Here is a 19,754-nt window from a genome sequence, read left to right on the forward strand (position 1 = left end):
ACTTAAATATTTTGTAATTTCGGTCCAGTTTTCCAAATACACCAACTGCATCAATAACTTTGTAATCCCATATAAATATATGGGATTACAAAGTTATTTATGCAGTTGGTGGTTGGTGGTGGTTATAAATTTAATAGGTGTAGATAGGTACCTACCATATGAGGCAAGGGAGGGGGTATAGGGTGGGTAAGAGACCTTTAACAAAATTCGTTAGAAGTAGATGGTATCAGAAAGAAAGGCTCTACAAAAAGAAGTGAGATCCCATCAAAAACATCCTGTAAAAAACCCAAGTCTCGCAGCTCAGTCTTTCTACCGTCAAAAGTTGTGAGATCCATGTAATACCAAGTCGGTTAATCTATTTAGTGTCTACTTGAAGGACCTTCTGTCTTAAGTTATTACATAAGTTATTATCATGCCAATATTTAAAATATTTAACGTTTTAAACAAATAGATCGACTTGGACATCGCATGAAAACAAAATGAATATTACAATATTATATTAGATTCTTTAGTCTCTCGCGCCTCACGCGATTGAAACTCTCGTTCCTGTTGGTCGCTGGCCCGTCGTGCTGTGTAGTGTGATACATACTAATAATCAAATCAAGCGATGTCCAAGTCGATCTATTTGTTTAAAACGTTAAATATTTTTAATATTGGCACGATAATAACTTATGTAATAACTTAAGACAGAAGGTCCTTCAAGTAGACACTAAATAGATTAACCGACTTGGTATTACATGGATCTCACAACTTTTGACGGTAGAAAGACTGAGCTGCGAGACTTGGGTTTTTTACAGGATGTTTTTGATGGGATATGTTTTAGAATTTAGTGCTTGCTTCTCTTAGTAGACGAGTAGTTGTAGCCTGTACGATTGCCTAGCATAGGGTTTCAGGTTCAATTTCTGGGTTCGTCGCAAAGAGTTTATTGATTTCTCAATAGTTGTATGGATTTTAGAATGAAGCCTTAAGATTTGTAATTTGTTACTTGATACTTAAAACAATGTATTATCTATACTGTTTTAAACACTAACAATCGTGTAGTTTCAACCAATATTTGTTAAAAACTTTAAAAACTTTTTTAAACTTTTTTATATAATGTAATGCCTTTTAAACTTTAATTCAACGTTTTTCTAACCATACACATCTAACAAGCCACAACAACACTCACAAAACTCATAAACCACATTTATTTTATGATCCATTCTACTTTCTGGCTTACCTCAAAGCTTTTAAGGAAACAATAATTTGATCCTCAGCCCGCCACTTATCCATCCATTATTTGATCTACTTTGGATCAATATTCTACTACTTCTGTTATACCGGTAAAGCGATTTGGTCATTCGAGAAGGGTTTTATCAATCCCAATCGTTATAGTTAATTTGATCAATGTTCAATTGTCTTAACTCAATCAAGGGTGGAGAGAGCGGAAAATGGTATTTTGTGGGCAATTTTGTGATTGAAAAAATATTGAGAAGAAATATTTTTGTTTCGCAAAAGTGAGTGTTTGTTGGATTGAAATAAATTGATTCGAAGGTCTGATTAAAACAATAAACAAAACAGTTATTGTTTAGGTACCTACGTTAGAGTTATTGTTTAGTATTATAACGGCTTTTATGTTGGAGAGCCATGCTTCACTTCTCACAGAAAACATCGTGAGAAGACCTGGGCTTATAATATCTAATTTTAAGAGATCGCCAACACGCTATGAGAAATCGTGGTGATTAATTCTCAAACTTTCGTCATGCCAGAAAAGGCGTTGGTCAGCATTGGGCACTTATAGGCTGTTGAAGTGATGATGTGATTAATTTCCACTATAATAGACTAGACAATACTTGATAATAACTATCACTAGGACGATTTACTTAGGATTAAAAAATCCAGATATAAGGAATACTTCGCTTATCGTATCATAGTAATATTTTAGAGATACATTAAACCTTTCGATATTGCTTATCCCGACCCAGTGAACGTGCCGAAGATAAGATAGGGAATGTCTACTTTATGTAGCACGTGCTCTCTTTACAATATGCAGGCTTAAAGGATGTCGGGTCTTTCTTGTAAGCCTTCGAGTCCTTCTTAAGATGTCTATACTATGTCTGTATTGTTTGTTATAAGTATGAAGTGACTTTTAAACTTGTATGTAGCTGGAGCTGATGCCCACGACTTCGTTCACATAGAATAATAACTTACGACAGACTTAGGGTTCTTATACAAAAATACATTTTAATAAAAGTAGCTCTTTACTCCTTTGTATATTAGCTACCTGCCAACAAAAGTTCCGTCAAAATCAGTCCAATCAGAAATCTGAGATTAGTCAGAACAATTACACAGACAGACAGGATTAAAAACTGAAAATAAAAAATAATAGTGTTTGGATAATACGTATGTATTATGCATGTTAGCAAAGCGGTTATTTCAATATTACAAACAGACACTCCAATTTCATTTATTAGATAGTCTAGACTAGATGTGCTGATGACTAAGATCGGTATGGTCTTTGGTTTACTAGTCGCCGATATGACTACCAAGGAAGGTCACGCCTCAAATAATATTTACTCGTTTCCACTCTTCACATATTTCTCAAAATAACACGGGGGCTAGTAATAGCAATAGGTTTGAACAGGCAAATGGCTTACGCAATAAATTTTCCTACACTTACTTTATTTATTAAATAATTACAACATTCATTTGACTTCTGATTACAAACAATACTCTGGAGATATAAAGTTAATTAAAATGAATAATCGTTACAATGGTAACGGTAAATAATATTACAATGCAGATTTTAATGATAATATCGCGCAAACAAACGTTTGCTTTTGCATTTAATTTATTCCGCGCGAGCAGAGTACAAATGTCTAGACATTTAAATATGGTGCAAATATGATCAGTACTAGTATTGTTTACATGTACGCCGACGCTATGATTTATATCTACCATTTTTCTTATATTTATTTACTTTTTGCCTGGTCTCCTACCATAGGGCAAAGTTCCCTATTCTTTCCTACTCTCACATATTTCTGTAAATAGCAAGAGTTTTTGAACAGGCAAATGGTTAAGCAACAAATCCTTTCCTATACCGCAAGAAATTAATATATCTTATTAAACAAAAATGCACAAATTTTTGAGCTCTGACAACAATAATACACTGAAAGTAAAAAAAGTAACACGAATGTATGTTTGTAATTCTCAAACATAAAGTAAGAAATAAAAATAAAAATAAATAAAAATGTGTGTACTTATAAAGTTGCGAGTCAAAAGTCACGCGTGTGTGTTTCACTCAGACACTCAAACTGACTTTATAAAAGCGTGCGGTGTTTAACATATGAGACGTGAATTGTTATCATAACTCAATGTCTATCGATTTTGACGTTTTGTCAAATACGATCAGATACTATGCATGTGTGTGTAATGTTTTATTTAAGTAATTGAAATGTACTTTATAAGCATTATTTTTGAAAACCAACCAATTAGCGTTCATCACTTCTCCTACACATAAACTAAACGTGTACCAAATTTTATGAACTACGTCCGCTAAATTTTCGTAAAAAGCGGTCCGTGTGGTTGAGACCTTGCATCACGTATGAATATCAGATTAATTCGTTACCATGGTAACGGTAAATGTTATAATGCAGTCCAATGATAATATTTGCAATCTTGTATGCGCAAAATGTTTGCATTTTGCATTTAATTTCATTTATTTCACAGATACAAATGTAAACGGAAAGTCTCAGCAGTTTTGGTATACTGGTGTTATTTCATGTATGATCGGCGCTAGGGGCTTAAATCTCATGAGAGTCCAGGAAAACTCCGCATTCGTATCTCTAAAACTTTATGGGAAACGCAAAACTGATAAGCGTCCACTGCACAAATCGGACGGAGTATCAAACGGATTTTTTTTTATTTATGACGTATCAGCCGGTACGCATCGCATGCAGGCTTTTCCGATGAGCGGTAACACGCCGGATCAGTGGATGCAGTTGTATGAGTTTCTATACAAGACAAATAAAACCCGTTGCCGTGCTGATGCGTACGATGGGGCCTGTGGACGCCTTTAAGTTCATCCTTGTCTTTGACCTACTACGATTGCCTACACTGTGACACAGCCCCCGAGACTCAGTGCAGCTTGTTTTTGTCCGAGGTCACGGCTGAAAAACCACTTGTTTTCAGTGAAAAGGTTCCCGCGCTCCTTTTTGCACAAGTTCTAGCTTTATGAAGGTTGTACCGAAATGAGGGCGATGCTTTCACACTTTCATAATAAGTGAGTTTATTCTGTGGTCATGAATTATTTTCCCTCCTCTTGAAATGAACTTGAAATGTATGGAAAACATAAACCATTTTTAACATTCCATACCTAATAGGTCACCGGTGAACGTTAGAGAAGGAAAAACAGTCAACGTTAAACGTAGGGTTTATGACTATTTCAAACATAAAGTTCCAGCAAATATTTAAATTAAAAATATTGAATACTTGCCAATTGAGGTTGACACTTGTCGAGAAGACCACGAAGAACTATACAAGTATACACCCCTCCTAGCGTAACATCGAATTAGAATTTTAATCATAATATCAACATAACATAATTAATTAGCTCTGAAAGGCTTCATAGGAAGCTAAAGATCGGTAAACACGGTACCAAGCTGATGAAGCAAAGTGCTACGCCGTAGCTACGCGTAGCGGTTCGTAGCAAGCGCTACGTAAGCGCTTTCTCCAATTCACCACGGAGCCATAGATTCTGTTAGACACAAAATTGGCAGTTTCCGTGTTACATTAAGATAAATTGTAGACCTTAACTTATTTATGTTATAGTACAAAATATATTACATGTAAAAGCCGTTAAACGTAACATGTAAGTAGAATATATTTGTCACCACCCTTCCTTTTCGAAGAGCCGACTAAGGAACTGCACATTCGAGTATGGATATTGGGCAGCAGCGCTTTCTGATGAATCTGATTTCCAACCTGCACAACAAATGTGGAGACTATGGCAAACCCTCTTATGTTGAAGAGATCCATAGATAGGGCTGTTACACGCCTTTAATGTTAATCCTGACTGTCTTTGTAAACATATAAAAACCTCCCCGACGTCGGTAGGTACTTATAGCACAGGCCTGCAAGGGTTCACCGCCCGATCTTAGTATGAGTTTGCTTTACGTTTAAAGTAATCAAAACGAGAGCGCGTTGGTTTATTCGAACCAGCAGAATTAGACTCGAACGTTATCGCATGCGACTCAAAGAGCCATCAGACTACCACACATTGGACCAATAGGGAAGACCTGTCGACGGCAAGACTTCGGCTCTAAGAACAGGAGTAGGAACGAGATGGTTTTTAATCAGATAGAGTCTGTCACTCCCTCACGCCTCACTCAAGGTGGGGGAAGTAATTGGATGATTTTCCCCCTTCAGAAAAAAGGTACTTATAATAATGAGTATACTATGTGCGCGTCAGAAATATTTGATAGAAACGTTTTACACGAATTACTGTGTCATCAATCAAATGTCTCACTCGAATTATGTTCGTTGGTAATTTTGTTTATTGAGTTGTGACGTGCCTTTGATGTTTGTTATCGCGTTTGAAGTAATGTTAAGTGAGTTAATTTTGGTTAAGTGCTCAGAGAAAATGGTTTTACTATGAGCGTCTTTTAGTTTTATGTAATTTAGTTTCATAAATAATTGAAATTAGAAAATACTAGACGTCATTATTTTTGTAAATAAGTCTTAGTGTGAGGAGCTGAACAATTCCAGCTTCTGTCGGCGTTAAAATACGTAGGACTTTATTAGTGTATTTAATATTTACAAGCACATTTTTGGAGGTTGACTACGTAATGTGATGTGAGAGGTACATACGATTAGAACTAATATGACCCCTCCTAGCTAATTTTCGAATTTTCGATCGACCTGTCTAATTAATCGGACGTAGAAGCACCACTAGATAATGAATTAGCTCTGAATAGGTTCACACTAAATTACTCATTAAGATCGGTAAACACACTATAAGTATTTGTAAAGGAACAGTCTAGTTTCGCTCTCGTCAGCTCTCTGGATCTTCTTATTTCATACTTGAGTGATAGGATTCAGAGAGTCGACATTAACGGAAAAGTTTCCTCCGGGTCTATTGTTAGGATGGGTGTTCCGCAGGGGTCAATTCTCGGCCCGTTTCTTTTTCTTATTTATATTAATGATTTACCTTACCTTGTGAAGGATAACCATGGGATAGTACTGTTTGCTGATGATACATCTTTATTGTTTAAACTCAAACGTGGACAATTAGTCAGTGATCATGTAAATAGTGCTCTCTCAAAAATAGTACGCTGGTTTAGTGCCAATAATTTATTACTTAATGAATCAAAAACTAAATGCATTAAATTCACAACACCAAATGTTAGACATGGAAAACCAGCGTGCTAATCAAGGGCGAGGAGTTGGACCCTGTAGATTCAACTGTCTTTTTAGGTATAACTCTGGACGCTAAGCTACAGTGGGCTCCACACGTAGATAAGTTGTCGAAAAGGCTCAGCTCTGCAGCATATGCCGTTAAAAAAATTAGAAATTTAACCGATGTAAATACAGCGCGATTAGTATACTTTAGTTATTTTCATAGTATCATGTCATATGGTATCCTCCTGTGGGGAAATGCTGCTGACATTCAGTCTGTCTTTGTGCTGCAGAAAAGAGCCATTCGATCAATTTATAATCTTAGTCCGAGGCACTCTCTTAGGGAACTATTTAAAGAAATTAATATATTGACTGTTGCTTCTCAATACATTTATGAAAATGTAGTGTATGCTCACAAAAACATTAATTTATTCAAAAAGTATTGTGATATACATAATATAAACACTAGAAGTAAAAACAAATATATTGTTCCCACTACTAGACTTAAGAAAATAAGTGGTTCGTTCAGATGTCAATGCATACGCTTTTACAATAAAATTCCCAGCGATATTCAAAGTTTGAGCCTGAATAAATTTAAAAATGTTATTAAAGAAAAACTGTATAGTAAAGCTTTTTATAAAATTAAAGACTACTTAGATGATAGTCAGGCTTGGGAGTGAGCCGCTATAATGTCCACACAGGTCATGTTGACATGTTTGTAACACAAGTTACATTTTTATACAATTTGACATGATATACATTAATATCATTCGATATTTTTTTTTTTTTTTTTACATATTGTTTTTAAAATTGTTAGTTTGAGGACCGTGCGAGAGTTTGCCTAGTCATTTCACTTTTAGTTAATTATATTCTGACAGTGTGAGCATTTGTGTGGCCTACCCAAATGTTCTTTTGGTTAGTATTGTTCGTCGGATCATTCAGCAACAGCCGTCAGCTGAGCTAATTGTAAACTGACACATGCGTGCTGCCATCTGAACAGGTCCGCTCAAACTGCTGTGGTTCTTTCCTCAAAAGACCACTACAGAATAAACTTGCACGGTTCTCCGACATCTCTAATTGATTTTGTCTGGACTTTAAAAGAGACTATGACCTCTGAGTTTGTTTCGGCATTTCTTCTCAGAGTAGTCAGATAGGAAATGCCGGCCTCATCTAGCTATTTGAAATATTGACGTGTAAAAGTGTTATTTTATAATCTATTTACAGAAATAAATATCATTTATCATTTATCATTTATCATTATCATTATTAAGCCATACTAGACTCATTATGAGTAGCATTCCGTGTCACACGGCGCGGCGACAGTGAATTGAACTCAGTGAGCTTCTAGCATAGTTAAAACATAGTCGAATTCCTCGTCAAACAGTTACCTGAGTAAGCTGATAACATAATAGGTTTGTACTGTCTAAATGCTTTTATAGGTTAATAACATTTTTTCCTGTACTGCGTCTATCATCGTCCTTTCTTGCTCTAATTTAAGACAAAAAGGGCGCCGAAAAGCCAAAACCACATTTTTTGTTCTAAAATAATGCGAAATCTCAAAGCCATTATCCAGAGCGTCAAATGATTTATATTTCGCCGGCTTTTATGAAAATGTTTAAGCGTAGTTATGTTACCCTATAATTTTCACAGAAGGAAAATTATTGAAATTGACTGAGCCGTTTTAGCTCGCTCCTTGCTATCAAAGGGATCCAATCTCCATTCTATAGAGTAATGAACACATCAAGCTAGAACAAACCAGTATAAACTGAACCTCAACTATACAGAAAGATCATACAAAACAAGACCATGATAAACTGGTTTCGTATACCTTGATATGCGGCTGTGTGTACAAAGTGAAATTTCGTTTACCCGATTTCGAACGTATTTTGATAAAATGATAGAATGAATCGTATTCAGTGAATTCAAAGGTTTTTTTTTCTGTAAATACGTTTACGAAAATAAATATCGTTAAAGGTTTCTCTGAAAAAGTTGTTTAAGTAATTCGTGGTTGACATTTACGAGTACCTACTTTGAGATATGGGATGTTTGATTTAGTTTTGTTTCTTTTACTGGAGATTAAAGGTTTAGCTAGAGGGGATGCCGTTTTCTTCTTCTGAGAAGCAGTCCTGTACTCGCTAAGGAGAGCCCTCACGCCCCAGTCGTCACGAAAGATACTCGGACTCGGACACTGCGGACTGCCAAGCGGGTTGCCGGGGCACCGGCTTGAAAACAGGAGTAGGAACGGAGTGGTTTTTAGTCAGTAAGAGGCTGACACTCCCTCTTGCCTTGCCAAGGCGAGAGAAGTCACTGGATGATTGTCTCCTCTCAAAAAATGGTGCTCTTGGTTGACCTTTATTTAAACCGTTGCATGCACGCAGCAGGTCTATACAATGTGTTCTCTATTGTGTCTCATATACCGTCAGACAAGAGGTTAATCGTGTACACTTTCATTTAGAAAACTCATTTACAGCAGAGGTGTAAGTATGTTACCATGTTACAGAAACTTTTCACTTATAATGTACTGGTCAAAACTGATGTTACATTGCATTATTTGTGTATATGCACCTCTATATATATCCTTTTAGAAATTAATAACGCGTCATATTATGAATTTCTACGTTAAAAACGATATCGAACCACATGCATCTCCTTCGTATAAAAAATCCTATAATCTAGTTTAACACCAGTTTACATGCAAATTGGTTTGCAACCGATTTTACTCATATATGGCATATCGTATCGTGTCGTATCTTCATCTCCTCTGATGTACCACTTGTCGTATCGTCTCGTGAGTGTCGTGTCGTATCATATCGTGTGTGTTTATCTCTTCTAATGAAATGCGTGTCGTGTCGAGGCGTCGTGAGGTCGTGAGTAGTAATTTCCATTGACAATATTCGCGTCGTGTCGCATCGTGTCGTGTCGGTTGTTAATCGTAATCTCCTCTGACGAAACAGGAGTGAGTGCGGTTAAGAGGAAAATGTCCTTCCCCGCATAATTGTTAGCGTTTCGCCGGGAAATATAATTTTAAACCGCCGAGTCGACTCGCCGCTGATAAATAATTTATGAAGCTTGAAGAGTGAATGAACAATTGTTTTTGAGAAGAATACAATATTGCTGTTTTGAGTTAAATATAGATTACAGTCCGTGTTTCGTAATGATCTTGTTTTATGAATGAAATAAACTGTTGTTGTTAGTGTTGTATCTGCAATTTGAAAGAAGGAAGTAAGAATAACAGTTTGTTTGCACGGTTGTAAAATATTGCAGGCAAAACAAAAAAGTAATTAAATAAATAATCAACACGGCGCAATAAGGCCAGTGCTCAGCTAAAGTGCCGTAGCCCGTAATTTATCCGCCAATTACATATTAACACGTTGAATGCCCCACGACCCATCGATGGGTCAGGCGTACTTCCATTCGGACTACGCCAAAATCACGAAATCGTTTCGTTGTCAATGTTTATAAAATTCGATATGTTTTATGAAAAATGATGTTTAACACCTTTTACCGTCTTGTTTTTGAGATACTGTTTAAGCTGAATACTACTAAAATGATTATATTGAAATATTAAAATGTATTTGTAATTATCAACGGGTATCTGGAGCACAGTGACAATAAATATTTATTTTAATTGAACTGCTGTCAACTTTTAATTATAATACTTCCAATGACTTCCAGATCGGCTGGTGCACAGCACGATGGGATTATTGGAATGTTTCATTACACAATCTGCATCGTTACGTAATCCTTTTAATCTATACTAATATACTAATATTATAAAGCTGAAGAGTTTGTTTGTTTGATTGTTGGTTTTTTTGAACGCGCTAATCCCCAGAACTACTGGTCCGATTTGAATTTTTTTTTGTGTTGGATATTACATTTATCGATAAAGGTTATGGGCTAAAAACATCACGCTATAACCAATAGGAGCAAGCAGAGCGGGTGTAACCGCGTGGAAGTAGCTAGTACCTAATAAATATCACTACTAACAATAAACCTTATTTCCAGAACGCTCAGAGACGCTAAGCGGGCGGCTTTCAAAGTCCGCTTCAGAGCTATCATGCGCGCCCGCCGCCGCCGCCTCCCCGCCCCGCGCCCGCTCCGCTCATCACCATACACCACTATCTGTAGTACATAGGACGCAGCATTTCTTCACTAATCTAAAGGTAAGAACTTGAGTTATATATAAACACAAATCTTATGGTCTGGTGATTAAGGTTGAAATTGTGATCTGTATAAACATTTTAGTTATTGACACATAGTAGATCCCTGACATCTATTAGAAGAGAAGTTACAAGTGCGTTGCTTACTTTTAAAAAAGTAGTTCTTTAGTCACATTTAAAAGTTTGATGTATCACATACAAAAGACACAAAAGTAAATAAAGGTATTTTAAAAAAACATCCTTTTTAAATTCATATTCATTAATTTAGTAATTTAGTTTAGGTATAATCATGTCAACTTAACGGGTGACCTGGGAAAATTCATTACTCAGACGCATTTATGATTAACTAGTGGTCGCCTAGTGGTCGAAATTCGACCATATACGATTTTATTTACAATACCACTTAACATACGTTCAAGGATAATTTTTATTTAACTCAAACTCTTTTATTTAAACTTTATTCATATGAGACGTGAGAATGTCATCGCAATGTCTATCGATTTTGACGTTTTGTCAAGTACGATCAGATACTATGCATGTGTGTGTAATGTTTTATTTATTGATTTAATGTACTTTATAAGCATTATTTTAGAAAAATATTAGCGTTCTCCACTTCTCCTACACATAAACTATAAGTGTACCAAATTTTATGCTCCTACGTCCGCGCAATTTTCGTAAAAAGCGGTCCAAAGTTTTTGCATCACGTATTAATATATAGATGTTTAATTTATTTCCACTTACAGTTCTAATTTAATTCAAAACTAGCGACTATTTTCCAAACAGCTAGAATTGGCTGCGCGTGGAAATTGCTGGAAGCTGGTAATGGGCGACGAGAGAGCGCTCTGGACATTATGCTGAGAGCAGACAAATTAGATGCAATGGCTGCCTTTAGCTGCTTAGGAAACTATAAATTTGTATAGCTAGAATATATTGTTAGGTGTTACTTATAAGTTGGTGAAAACAAGTACTCTTTTCAAATACTTTGCCCCACACTAGGATTTTCTCCTGTGTTGTGGATGCGTTTACAAACATATAATTTCACATACACAAGACACCCAGACCCGAAGCAACAATTTGTGGATTACATAAAGAGTTGCTCCGTACGGGAATCGAACCCGCTACACGTTGCACGGCAGTTAGTTGCCCAGCCTCCGCGTCAACCGAGCAGTCAGCATTTTAACTTGGGTATTTCTTTAAACTAGTGGTCGCCTAGTGGCCGAAATTCGACCATATATGATTTAATTTACAATACCACTTAACGTACGTTGAAGGATAATTTTTATTTAACTCAAACTCTTTTATAAAACTCTTTTCATATGAGACGTGAGAATATCATCGCAATGTCTATTGATTTTGACGTTTTGTCAAATACGATCAGATACTATGCATGTGTGTGTAATGTTTTATTTATTGATTAAATGTACTTTATAAGCATTATTTTTGAAAAATATTAGCGTTCTCCACTTCTCCTACACATAAACTATAAGTGTACCAAATTTTATGTTCCTACGTCCGCGCAATTATCGTAAAAAGTGGTCCAAAGTTTTTGCATCACGTATTAATATATAGATTTAGCAGAGAAATTGGTAAAAACGGGAATTAGCGTATCTACAATGAAATATAGCTGTATACATATAGGGTGACTGGTAATTAGTAAAGGATTTGTAAACACGTGATTGTACTCATGATTACAAACAACTTTTCCAAATGACCTTTGTATCTCACTATTTTTATTTTTATCACAATAACAATATATCGCGCGCGCGCAAGCGTGGTTTAGCGTGATTAGCAGTTAGCAGCGAGGCGCTCGCGCCCGCGTTATTGGAAGTCTAGTAACTAGGTAGGTATTTTGAAGTTTACTTACTTTACTTTCCTTTCTTATTGGTTGTTTACAACCATGAGTACAATCACGTGTGTAAATATATTTCACTTATTACCAGTCACTCTATATACAACCGTCTTAGTAAGTTACCCATTAATGGGTGAGTTTATTATCAAAAATTAACCAAGAGTAAGAAACCCGAATTAATTATGCAATTGACCCGAACTAAGTGAAGGAACCTTCATCCAATTTGCGTCACGAGCGACGAGTTTCGCCCAAGTTTTTGGGTCAGTTTCGAACCTTTTTGTGCAAACGATATTTATTTGGGCATGGGGTCAGATTGGGTCATGGGTACAGTCTTGTTGGGTAAAGTAAAAGTTTATTATTTACAAAATTTCTATTACTTTTTTTATTTTAAGTTCGTTTATTATTCAGAACACACCACCTAGCGGGCTTACCGTGACTCCGGCTCAAAAAGCAGGAGAAGGAACGGGATGGTTTTTAGTCAGAAAGAGTCTGACACTCCCTCTCACCTTGCCCAAGGAGGGAGAAGTCATAAGAGATTTTCCCCACTCAAAAAAAAGCCCTGTTGAGTCATAAGTAAACAATACAACCACTCATTATATTCTATGGCATAAGTAACAGGATATCACTGACGCCTAAAATAAGTTGATGGCAGCAGATGAAATAGGATTTGCTAAAATCACTAAAAGAGGCCCAACATCCTTCTAATCCTTAATTGTTATGATATACAATAGAAAGTTAGAATAAAATAAAAAGTCAAAATTAAATCCAGACCTTGCTTATTTATGCTGAAACATAAATCTTAAAACTTTTCCAAGACGGCTGGAAATTGCTTTCAGTCAGTCTTCAGATTGAAATGAATTCATTCCTAAATTAATTTTCAAGTTATTGCTCAACCATTAGCACGAGAACTGACTGTAAATCAACTTTTGTGATGTATCGCCATTATTTACATAAACACGCAAACAAAATAATTAAAAAATGGGGCGATTTTTACCCGACTAAAGTGATTCTCAATAATAGCACATAGTTAAGTTCACAATGTGACAATGGTAATAAGCACACCCCCTAATTCATGACACTCATAACATAACAGTGGCGTTACAAGTGCGTTGTCGGCCTTTTGGGGGTTAAGAATTAAAGGGTTGTTGGGGAATCGGGGATTAGGATGATTGGGAAGAGTGTAATTGGGCCTTCGGTAACCTCATTTACACAACGAAACACAACGCAAGCGTTGTTTCACGTCGGTTTTTTGTGAGGCCGTGGTATCACTCTGGTCAAGCTGGTTGGCCACTATCACGCCTGGTGGTAAGCAATGATGCGGTGATGACTCTCGTAAGCTACCTATTCACTCGGGCCTTGAAGACACTGGGTGTCTTCACTCGTCACATCCTTCAGGAATTGTATATACCTATATATACTTCTGTCTACCCCCTCCTCAGTATCGTTATTTATAATGTGACATTGCGGGACGCGTCTCTCAACTTCCCCTTGGTGGTCGATCGATCAACGTGAGTTAGCGGCTCGGAATAACTTCGAGAGTCGTGTGAAGCCATGAGGGGCCTGTTAATCAGGCTTTTGATTTGTCGCCTTTTTGTAGCTATTTTTTTTTTATTTGAATGTAGCTCGAATTAGAATTTTCTCCTGCAGGTGTGTTTATGGATCACGGATTATTTATTGGTTGAATACATTCATTTCTTCAAAGTCAAAGTCAAATCATTTATTTCAATTAAACCATAAATGCTTACGTACTTTTGAAACGTCTAAATAATAGTCTGTCCGTCAGTGAAGCTAAGTGCTCTTTCCAAATTGTAACTTCGAATGGAGAAGAATGAGCAAAAAGCTCCTTTCGTTACTCTATTAAAATTCTCTTTTTTCTTCGCTTATTTAAGTACTTCCTACTAGGTGTATCAGGTGGTATATTGTAACTATTGGTTATTAAAATCGAAGTAAACCTTATACAGAAAACCACTTTAAATTTCAATTTGTGGTCAATTATTATTCCTTGTTATTTCGTTGGTAATTCTGTATTTTAAATGCTGTGCTACATGCTACAACGATTCCATAATACACATCATAATATAATAATATCCAATGCACACATTTAGAAGCACACAATTAAACAAATATTTACATTCTGAACTGGTAAACACGGCATAATTCATTAGATCTGTGGCAGAAATTAATTACAGTATTCGGTTAAACTGTTAACGCTATTTGAGGATTACTGATTGGGATGGAAAGGCGGGCGTTTGATAATATTGAGTACTAGCTTTTGCCCGCGACTTCGTTCGCGTGGAATAGTGACTTCCGGCAAATTTTTGGTTTTAACCACATAGTTCCCGATCTCGCGGGATCTCTTCAAAAATGAGATGTGGAAGATATTCCAGGGAACTCTTCAAAAATCAACATAATGAGCTCTGCGTTTGAATTTAATAGATGTATACTCACTTAGGGCATTGAAAAAATAGTTTAAAAACGGACTTAAACTAACTTAAAACTAAAGAAAGCTACGAATTACGAATTTATAACAATTAAAAAAGAAACTATATTACAACCTATCCTCTATGCTATAATAACCAAGCTTAAACTAAATAATTTAAAAGAAACGACTTAAATCTAATCTAATTAAAAAAAAAATAGACTTACAATTTTATTAAAAAAACTAACTACAGTAACTACTAATAATCGATATCAAACTAAACCTACGTTAAATAGTTTAACCAAAAAACCAGGAAAACCCAACAAATAAACTTATTAATTGACAAATACAACGAAACCAATTTAGAATATACGAAACAGCAGGACCACTACAGACAAATAATCATACGACTGATAATACACTTTTTCTACGATAGTACCGAAGCGCTCGGCCGATACCCAACCAAATGAATGTAACGAAACCATAGCGCGATCTATTTCGATCCCAACGCCATCTATCGAGGATAAAGACAACTTGGATTATTTATTTATACTCCGTTCGGGCATTTTCTTTGTACTAAAAGTTTAATTATATTGATATTATTTTTTTCATACCTTTTTACTATTTATTTACTTTTTTCGATGAATTAAAACAATAACATGAACCGAAGTCGTGTAACGATCGACATAGAATTATTTATAAATAATTTATTTCTTATTTTTATTTTTTGATTTTTGAAATAAAAATATATCTATGTCCTTTCTAAGGTTCTAAACTATATCTGTACCAAATTTCAACCAAATCCGTCAAATAGTTGCGGAGATTAATGGTATAAGCATAGAATGTTCGACGTGATTCTTTAATTTGACATAACTTTTTTATTTATGAACCGATTGACATGAAACAAACACTAAATGTAAATTTAAGCATCCCACAATATATTCGTGAAAACCGCATCCAACTCGGATCAGCCGTTTCTGAGATTAGCGCGCACAGACGAACAGACAAACAGACAAACAGACAAACAGACAAACAGACAAAAAAAGTTAATTACATTTTTGGGTTCGACATCGACATAACAATAATCCCTGCTATTTTTTTTATTTTTATTTTCAATGTACAGACAGCACTTTTCTACGATTTTATTATATGTATATAGATTTAGTATAATAGTTGGTTATTTTCACAACCGCAATTAAGGTCAAACGGCTGTAGGCACCTGTACTAACCAAGAAGTTTTGTGTTTGATACCCCGGGGTTATGTACCTACATAAAATTGAGGTATGTTATGACGTTTTAAGTAATTCCATCTACACCTTCAGGTGGTTTTAGGTAGTGCTTTTCCACCAGATATGTGCTATACTACGTTGTTGTGGATGCGTTTGGCTTCCACCAATCATATTCATTGGTACATATAGCTTAGCACTGGTGAAAACGGACTCAGCTAAGCTATGTTTTTTATATGGATAGATGCGTGCTATGGATGTGTGTTATGAATGGGTTCCCTACTACCGATACATTGCATACTCGAGCTGCGCATCTTCCTCGCACAGTTACATAGCTTAGTATCGGTGGCAACGGTCACATAGTTTCACAGCTTAGCTATTATATCTTCGTAGCAGAAATAAATAGCACGCACATATCTGTTAGAAAGGCTATCTAAAAGGTGTGACAACGTTATACTAAGTTTTTACTTCTTACAATCTCAAAACAATCCTTATCTATATATTAATACGTGAAGCAAAAACTTTGTAATTCTTTTTACGAAAATTGCGCGGACGTAGGAGCATAAAATTTGGTACACTTATAGTTTATGTGTAGGAGAAGTGCATAGCGCTAATATTTTTCAAAAATAATGCTTATAAAGTACATTAAATCAATAAATAAAACATTACACACACATGCATAGTATCTGATCGTATTTGACAAAACGTCAAAATCGATAGACATTGCGATGATATTCTCACGTCTCATATGAAAAGAGTTTTATAAAAGAGTTTGAGTTAAATAAAAATTATCCTTCAACGTACGTTAAGTGGTATTGTAAATTAAATCATATATGGTCGAATTTCGGCCACTCGCCGCCGGCGACCACTAGTAACAGTAAAATTCTTTACTCAATCCAATAAATTCCAACAATACCAGTTGAAAACTGTACTGTTCAATTCTTGTCAACTGTCGATGACTTCGACACGTTTCCAGATGACTGCCAACGTGGGCAGTCAGCTGATGACTGCAATCAATTAATGAGGGAGTCTCTTTGTCACTTTGGACGCGACGGTTTTGTGAACAGCTTTGTGATGTTGATGTTGAATTTAAAGGAATGTTATGAGTATTTTTTACTTCAAGACGATTGTTAAAATAATATGATACAACATTAAAGTATTCTAAACTTTAAAGAAGTGGTTTACACATAGCAATTTTTATAACATCATTCCAAATTGTGTGATATTTTTGAAAGACTTTCGTAAAGGAAACCGAAAAGTTTCGTTAAAGAAACTAGGGACTTGAAGACACCCAAGTGTATCAAAATACAAATTGGGTGTCTTCACTTTGCAGGAAACATAGACTCCAGAAAGGAGTTCCATTCTTTAGCAGTTGGCACAATACTACCTAACTATTCCAGATCCGGGTATACAAAATCCTCTAAAATTATTCAATTTTCCCCACTTCAACCAAAACCTGATATAGTAATATTATGTTAAACCAGTTTTGCATTTCAATGATTAATTCAACACGCAACGATCATCTGATAATGATATTATCATAGTACCGTTTGCGATACAACGCCGGTCGGGAATTATTTGGTTGTGCGCAGTCATCGTGAGCCAGTAATGGATTGTAATGCGATGGGTTTCGGATTAAGTTGTGCTGTACTGTAATTTACGGATCATTTGAAAGTAATAAGGACTATATAATATCTTTTTGGAGGGGGAAAATCAACCAATGTATTGTCTCACTTTGGGCGAGGTAAGAGGGAGTGTCAAACTCTTACTGACTAAAAACCACCCTGTTCCTACTCCTGCTTTTTGAGCCGGAGCCTCGGTAACCCGTTAGGCAGTCCGCAGCTCCGGATATTTACTCATCTTAGGGTAATTTTTGCTGGGTTTCCATCGGCATCGAGGTGACGATGAAGTACCTGGGACTCGTCCTCGACAGTCGGTGGAAATTCGAGGAACATTTCCGACGTTTGGCTCCCAAGTTGGAACGGACGGGGGCTGCCCTAAAGCGGCTCCTACCCAACCTCGGGGGACCAAACGCCTCCTGCCGGAGGTTGTACGCGGGGATTGTGCGGTCCATGGCCCTCTATGGGGCCCCAGTGTGGGCGCCAAATCTACGGCGACGACCCTCTCGCGCGCTGGTTTCATCCCAGAGGGTCATGGCCATTCGGATGATCCGTAGGTACCGCACGATCTCCGGGGAGGCGGCTAACCTCCTTGCCGGATCACCGCCGTGGGATCTGGAGGCGAAAGTGCTGGCGCACGTATACAGCCTACGTGCGGAGGCGCATCGCCGGGGCGAAAGTCCACTGCCGCGCCAGATTAGTGCGTGGCGGGATGAGCTCCGGCGCGATCTCATGGCGGAATGGAAGCAACGACTGTCGCAACCGAGGGCTGGGCTCGCTGTTATAGCAGCGGTAAGTCCCCTCTTTGAGGAGTGGCTAGAGAGGCGTCACGGCTTCCTCACCTACCGCCTGACGCAGGTGCTTACTGGACACGGAAGTTTCGGTAGGTACCTGTTTCGGATTCGGCGGGAGGAAACGCCCGGGTGTCGGCATTGCGTGGACCACCCGGAGGACACGGTGGAGCATACAGTAGCGGTATGCCCTGCATGGGCTGAGCACCGCCGTGTCCTTAGGGATGTGATCGGCGACGGTGACCTCTCGCGTCCGGCTTTGGTTCACGCTGCGGAGCGAGGGGGAATCCGGACGGTCTCCTCCTTCTGCGACAGTTATGCAGCTAAGGCACGGAGGCGTAGCGCATGAGGGAACGACCAGCCCCAGCGCCGGAACACATCGCACGCCTGCCAACTGCACCACGAGCATAGGATAAACCAGAGGTTAGTCGTTTGATGGCGTTTTTAGCTGCGAAAGAAGTTACCGGGGATCCGGAAAGCAGTTTATTGGAGTCTAGGGATGCCTAGGCAGATAGATGGTAAAAATGAAATTCGTCATAACAAGAACATAATGAGTCAAATGTCATTTAAAATTAGTAAGTACATGTTTTTGCTATTCTTCTGTGAACACAACACTATACACCTTATTACGATGTTATCGGCTTACTCACGTATTTGTTTGACGAGGAACTCGACTAGTTTCAAGCCATGCCGGCTCATATTCATGAGCAGCGCGCGACAATCACCGCGTCGTGTGTCGTAGTTTTTACAATAAAAAATCATTCTGCATACACTTAAAATTCCTCTCCATTCCAGAGCCGCTGGCAACGCAGCCGCAGCCGGGAGCGATGTCCAGCCGGCACCATGTTCACGCTCGCCCCGGGGCCGGACAGCAGCGGCACGGAGTACGCCGGAGACCAGAGCTCGGAGCACAGCACGCCTGCCAACTCACCACGACATAGGATGAAGAGAGGTTAGTGGTTTGTGGCAGTTTTATGCGAAAGAAGTTGATGGAAAGCAGTTTATTGGAGTCTAGGAATGCCATGGTAAATGGTAAAAATGAAATTTATCATAACAAAAACACCTTATGTTTTATTATACGTGTTTTGGACAACAGTACCCTTAGTACGAGTTTGCGTTACGTTTAAAGTAATCGAAACCATAGCGCGTTCGGCACTCTGATTGGTTGGTTTATTCGAGCGGGCCAATCTTTATAAAACAAACAAAATACTTTAAACGTAAAGCAAACTACTAACGTACATATCCGTTAACAACATTCAGCTAAACGCCTACGTGCCTTCACAGAATAATTCTAATTAACTTTAAAACTTATCCG

General features: G+C 37.4%; 1 protein-coding gene across 2 annotated transcripts in view; it reads left to right on the forward strand.

Moving 5' to 3' along the window:
* Positions 1 to 19,754, forward strand: part of LOC118279182 (multiple C2 and transmembrane domain-containing protein) — a 229,978-nt gene that overhangs the window by 82,849 nt on the left and 127,375 nt on the right. For both annotated transcript variants that reach the window (XM_035598731.2, XM_050698373.1), the window contains exons 3-4: positions 10,381 to 10,538; positions 19,235 to 19,391. In XM_035598731.2, coding sequence (XP_035454624.2) covers positions 10,381 to 10,538; positions 19,235 to 19,391 — 315 coding nt within the window. The remainder of the gene's footprint in view (positions 1 to 10,380; positions 10,539 to 19,234; positions 19,392 to 19,754) is intronic.

Source organism: Spodoptera frugiperda, chromosome 14 (genome assembly GCF_023101765.2).
Source record: "Spodoptera frugiperda isolate SF20-4 chromosome 14, AGI-APGP_CSIRO_Sfru_2.0, whole genome shotgun sequence".
In the NCBI taxonomy this organism is placed as follows: Eukaryota; Metazoa; Arthropoda; class Insecta; order Lepidoptera; family Noctuidae; genus Spodoptera; species Spodoptera frugiperda.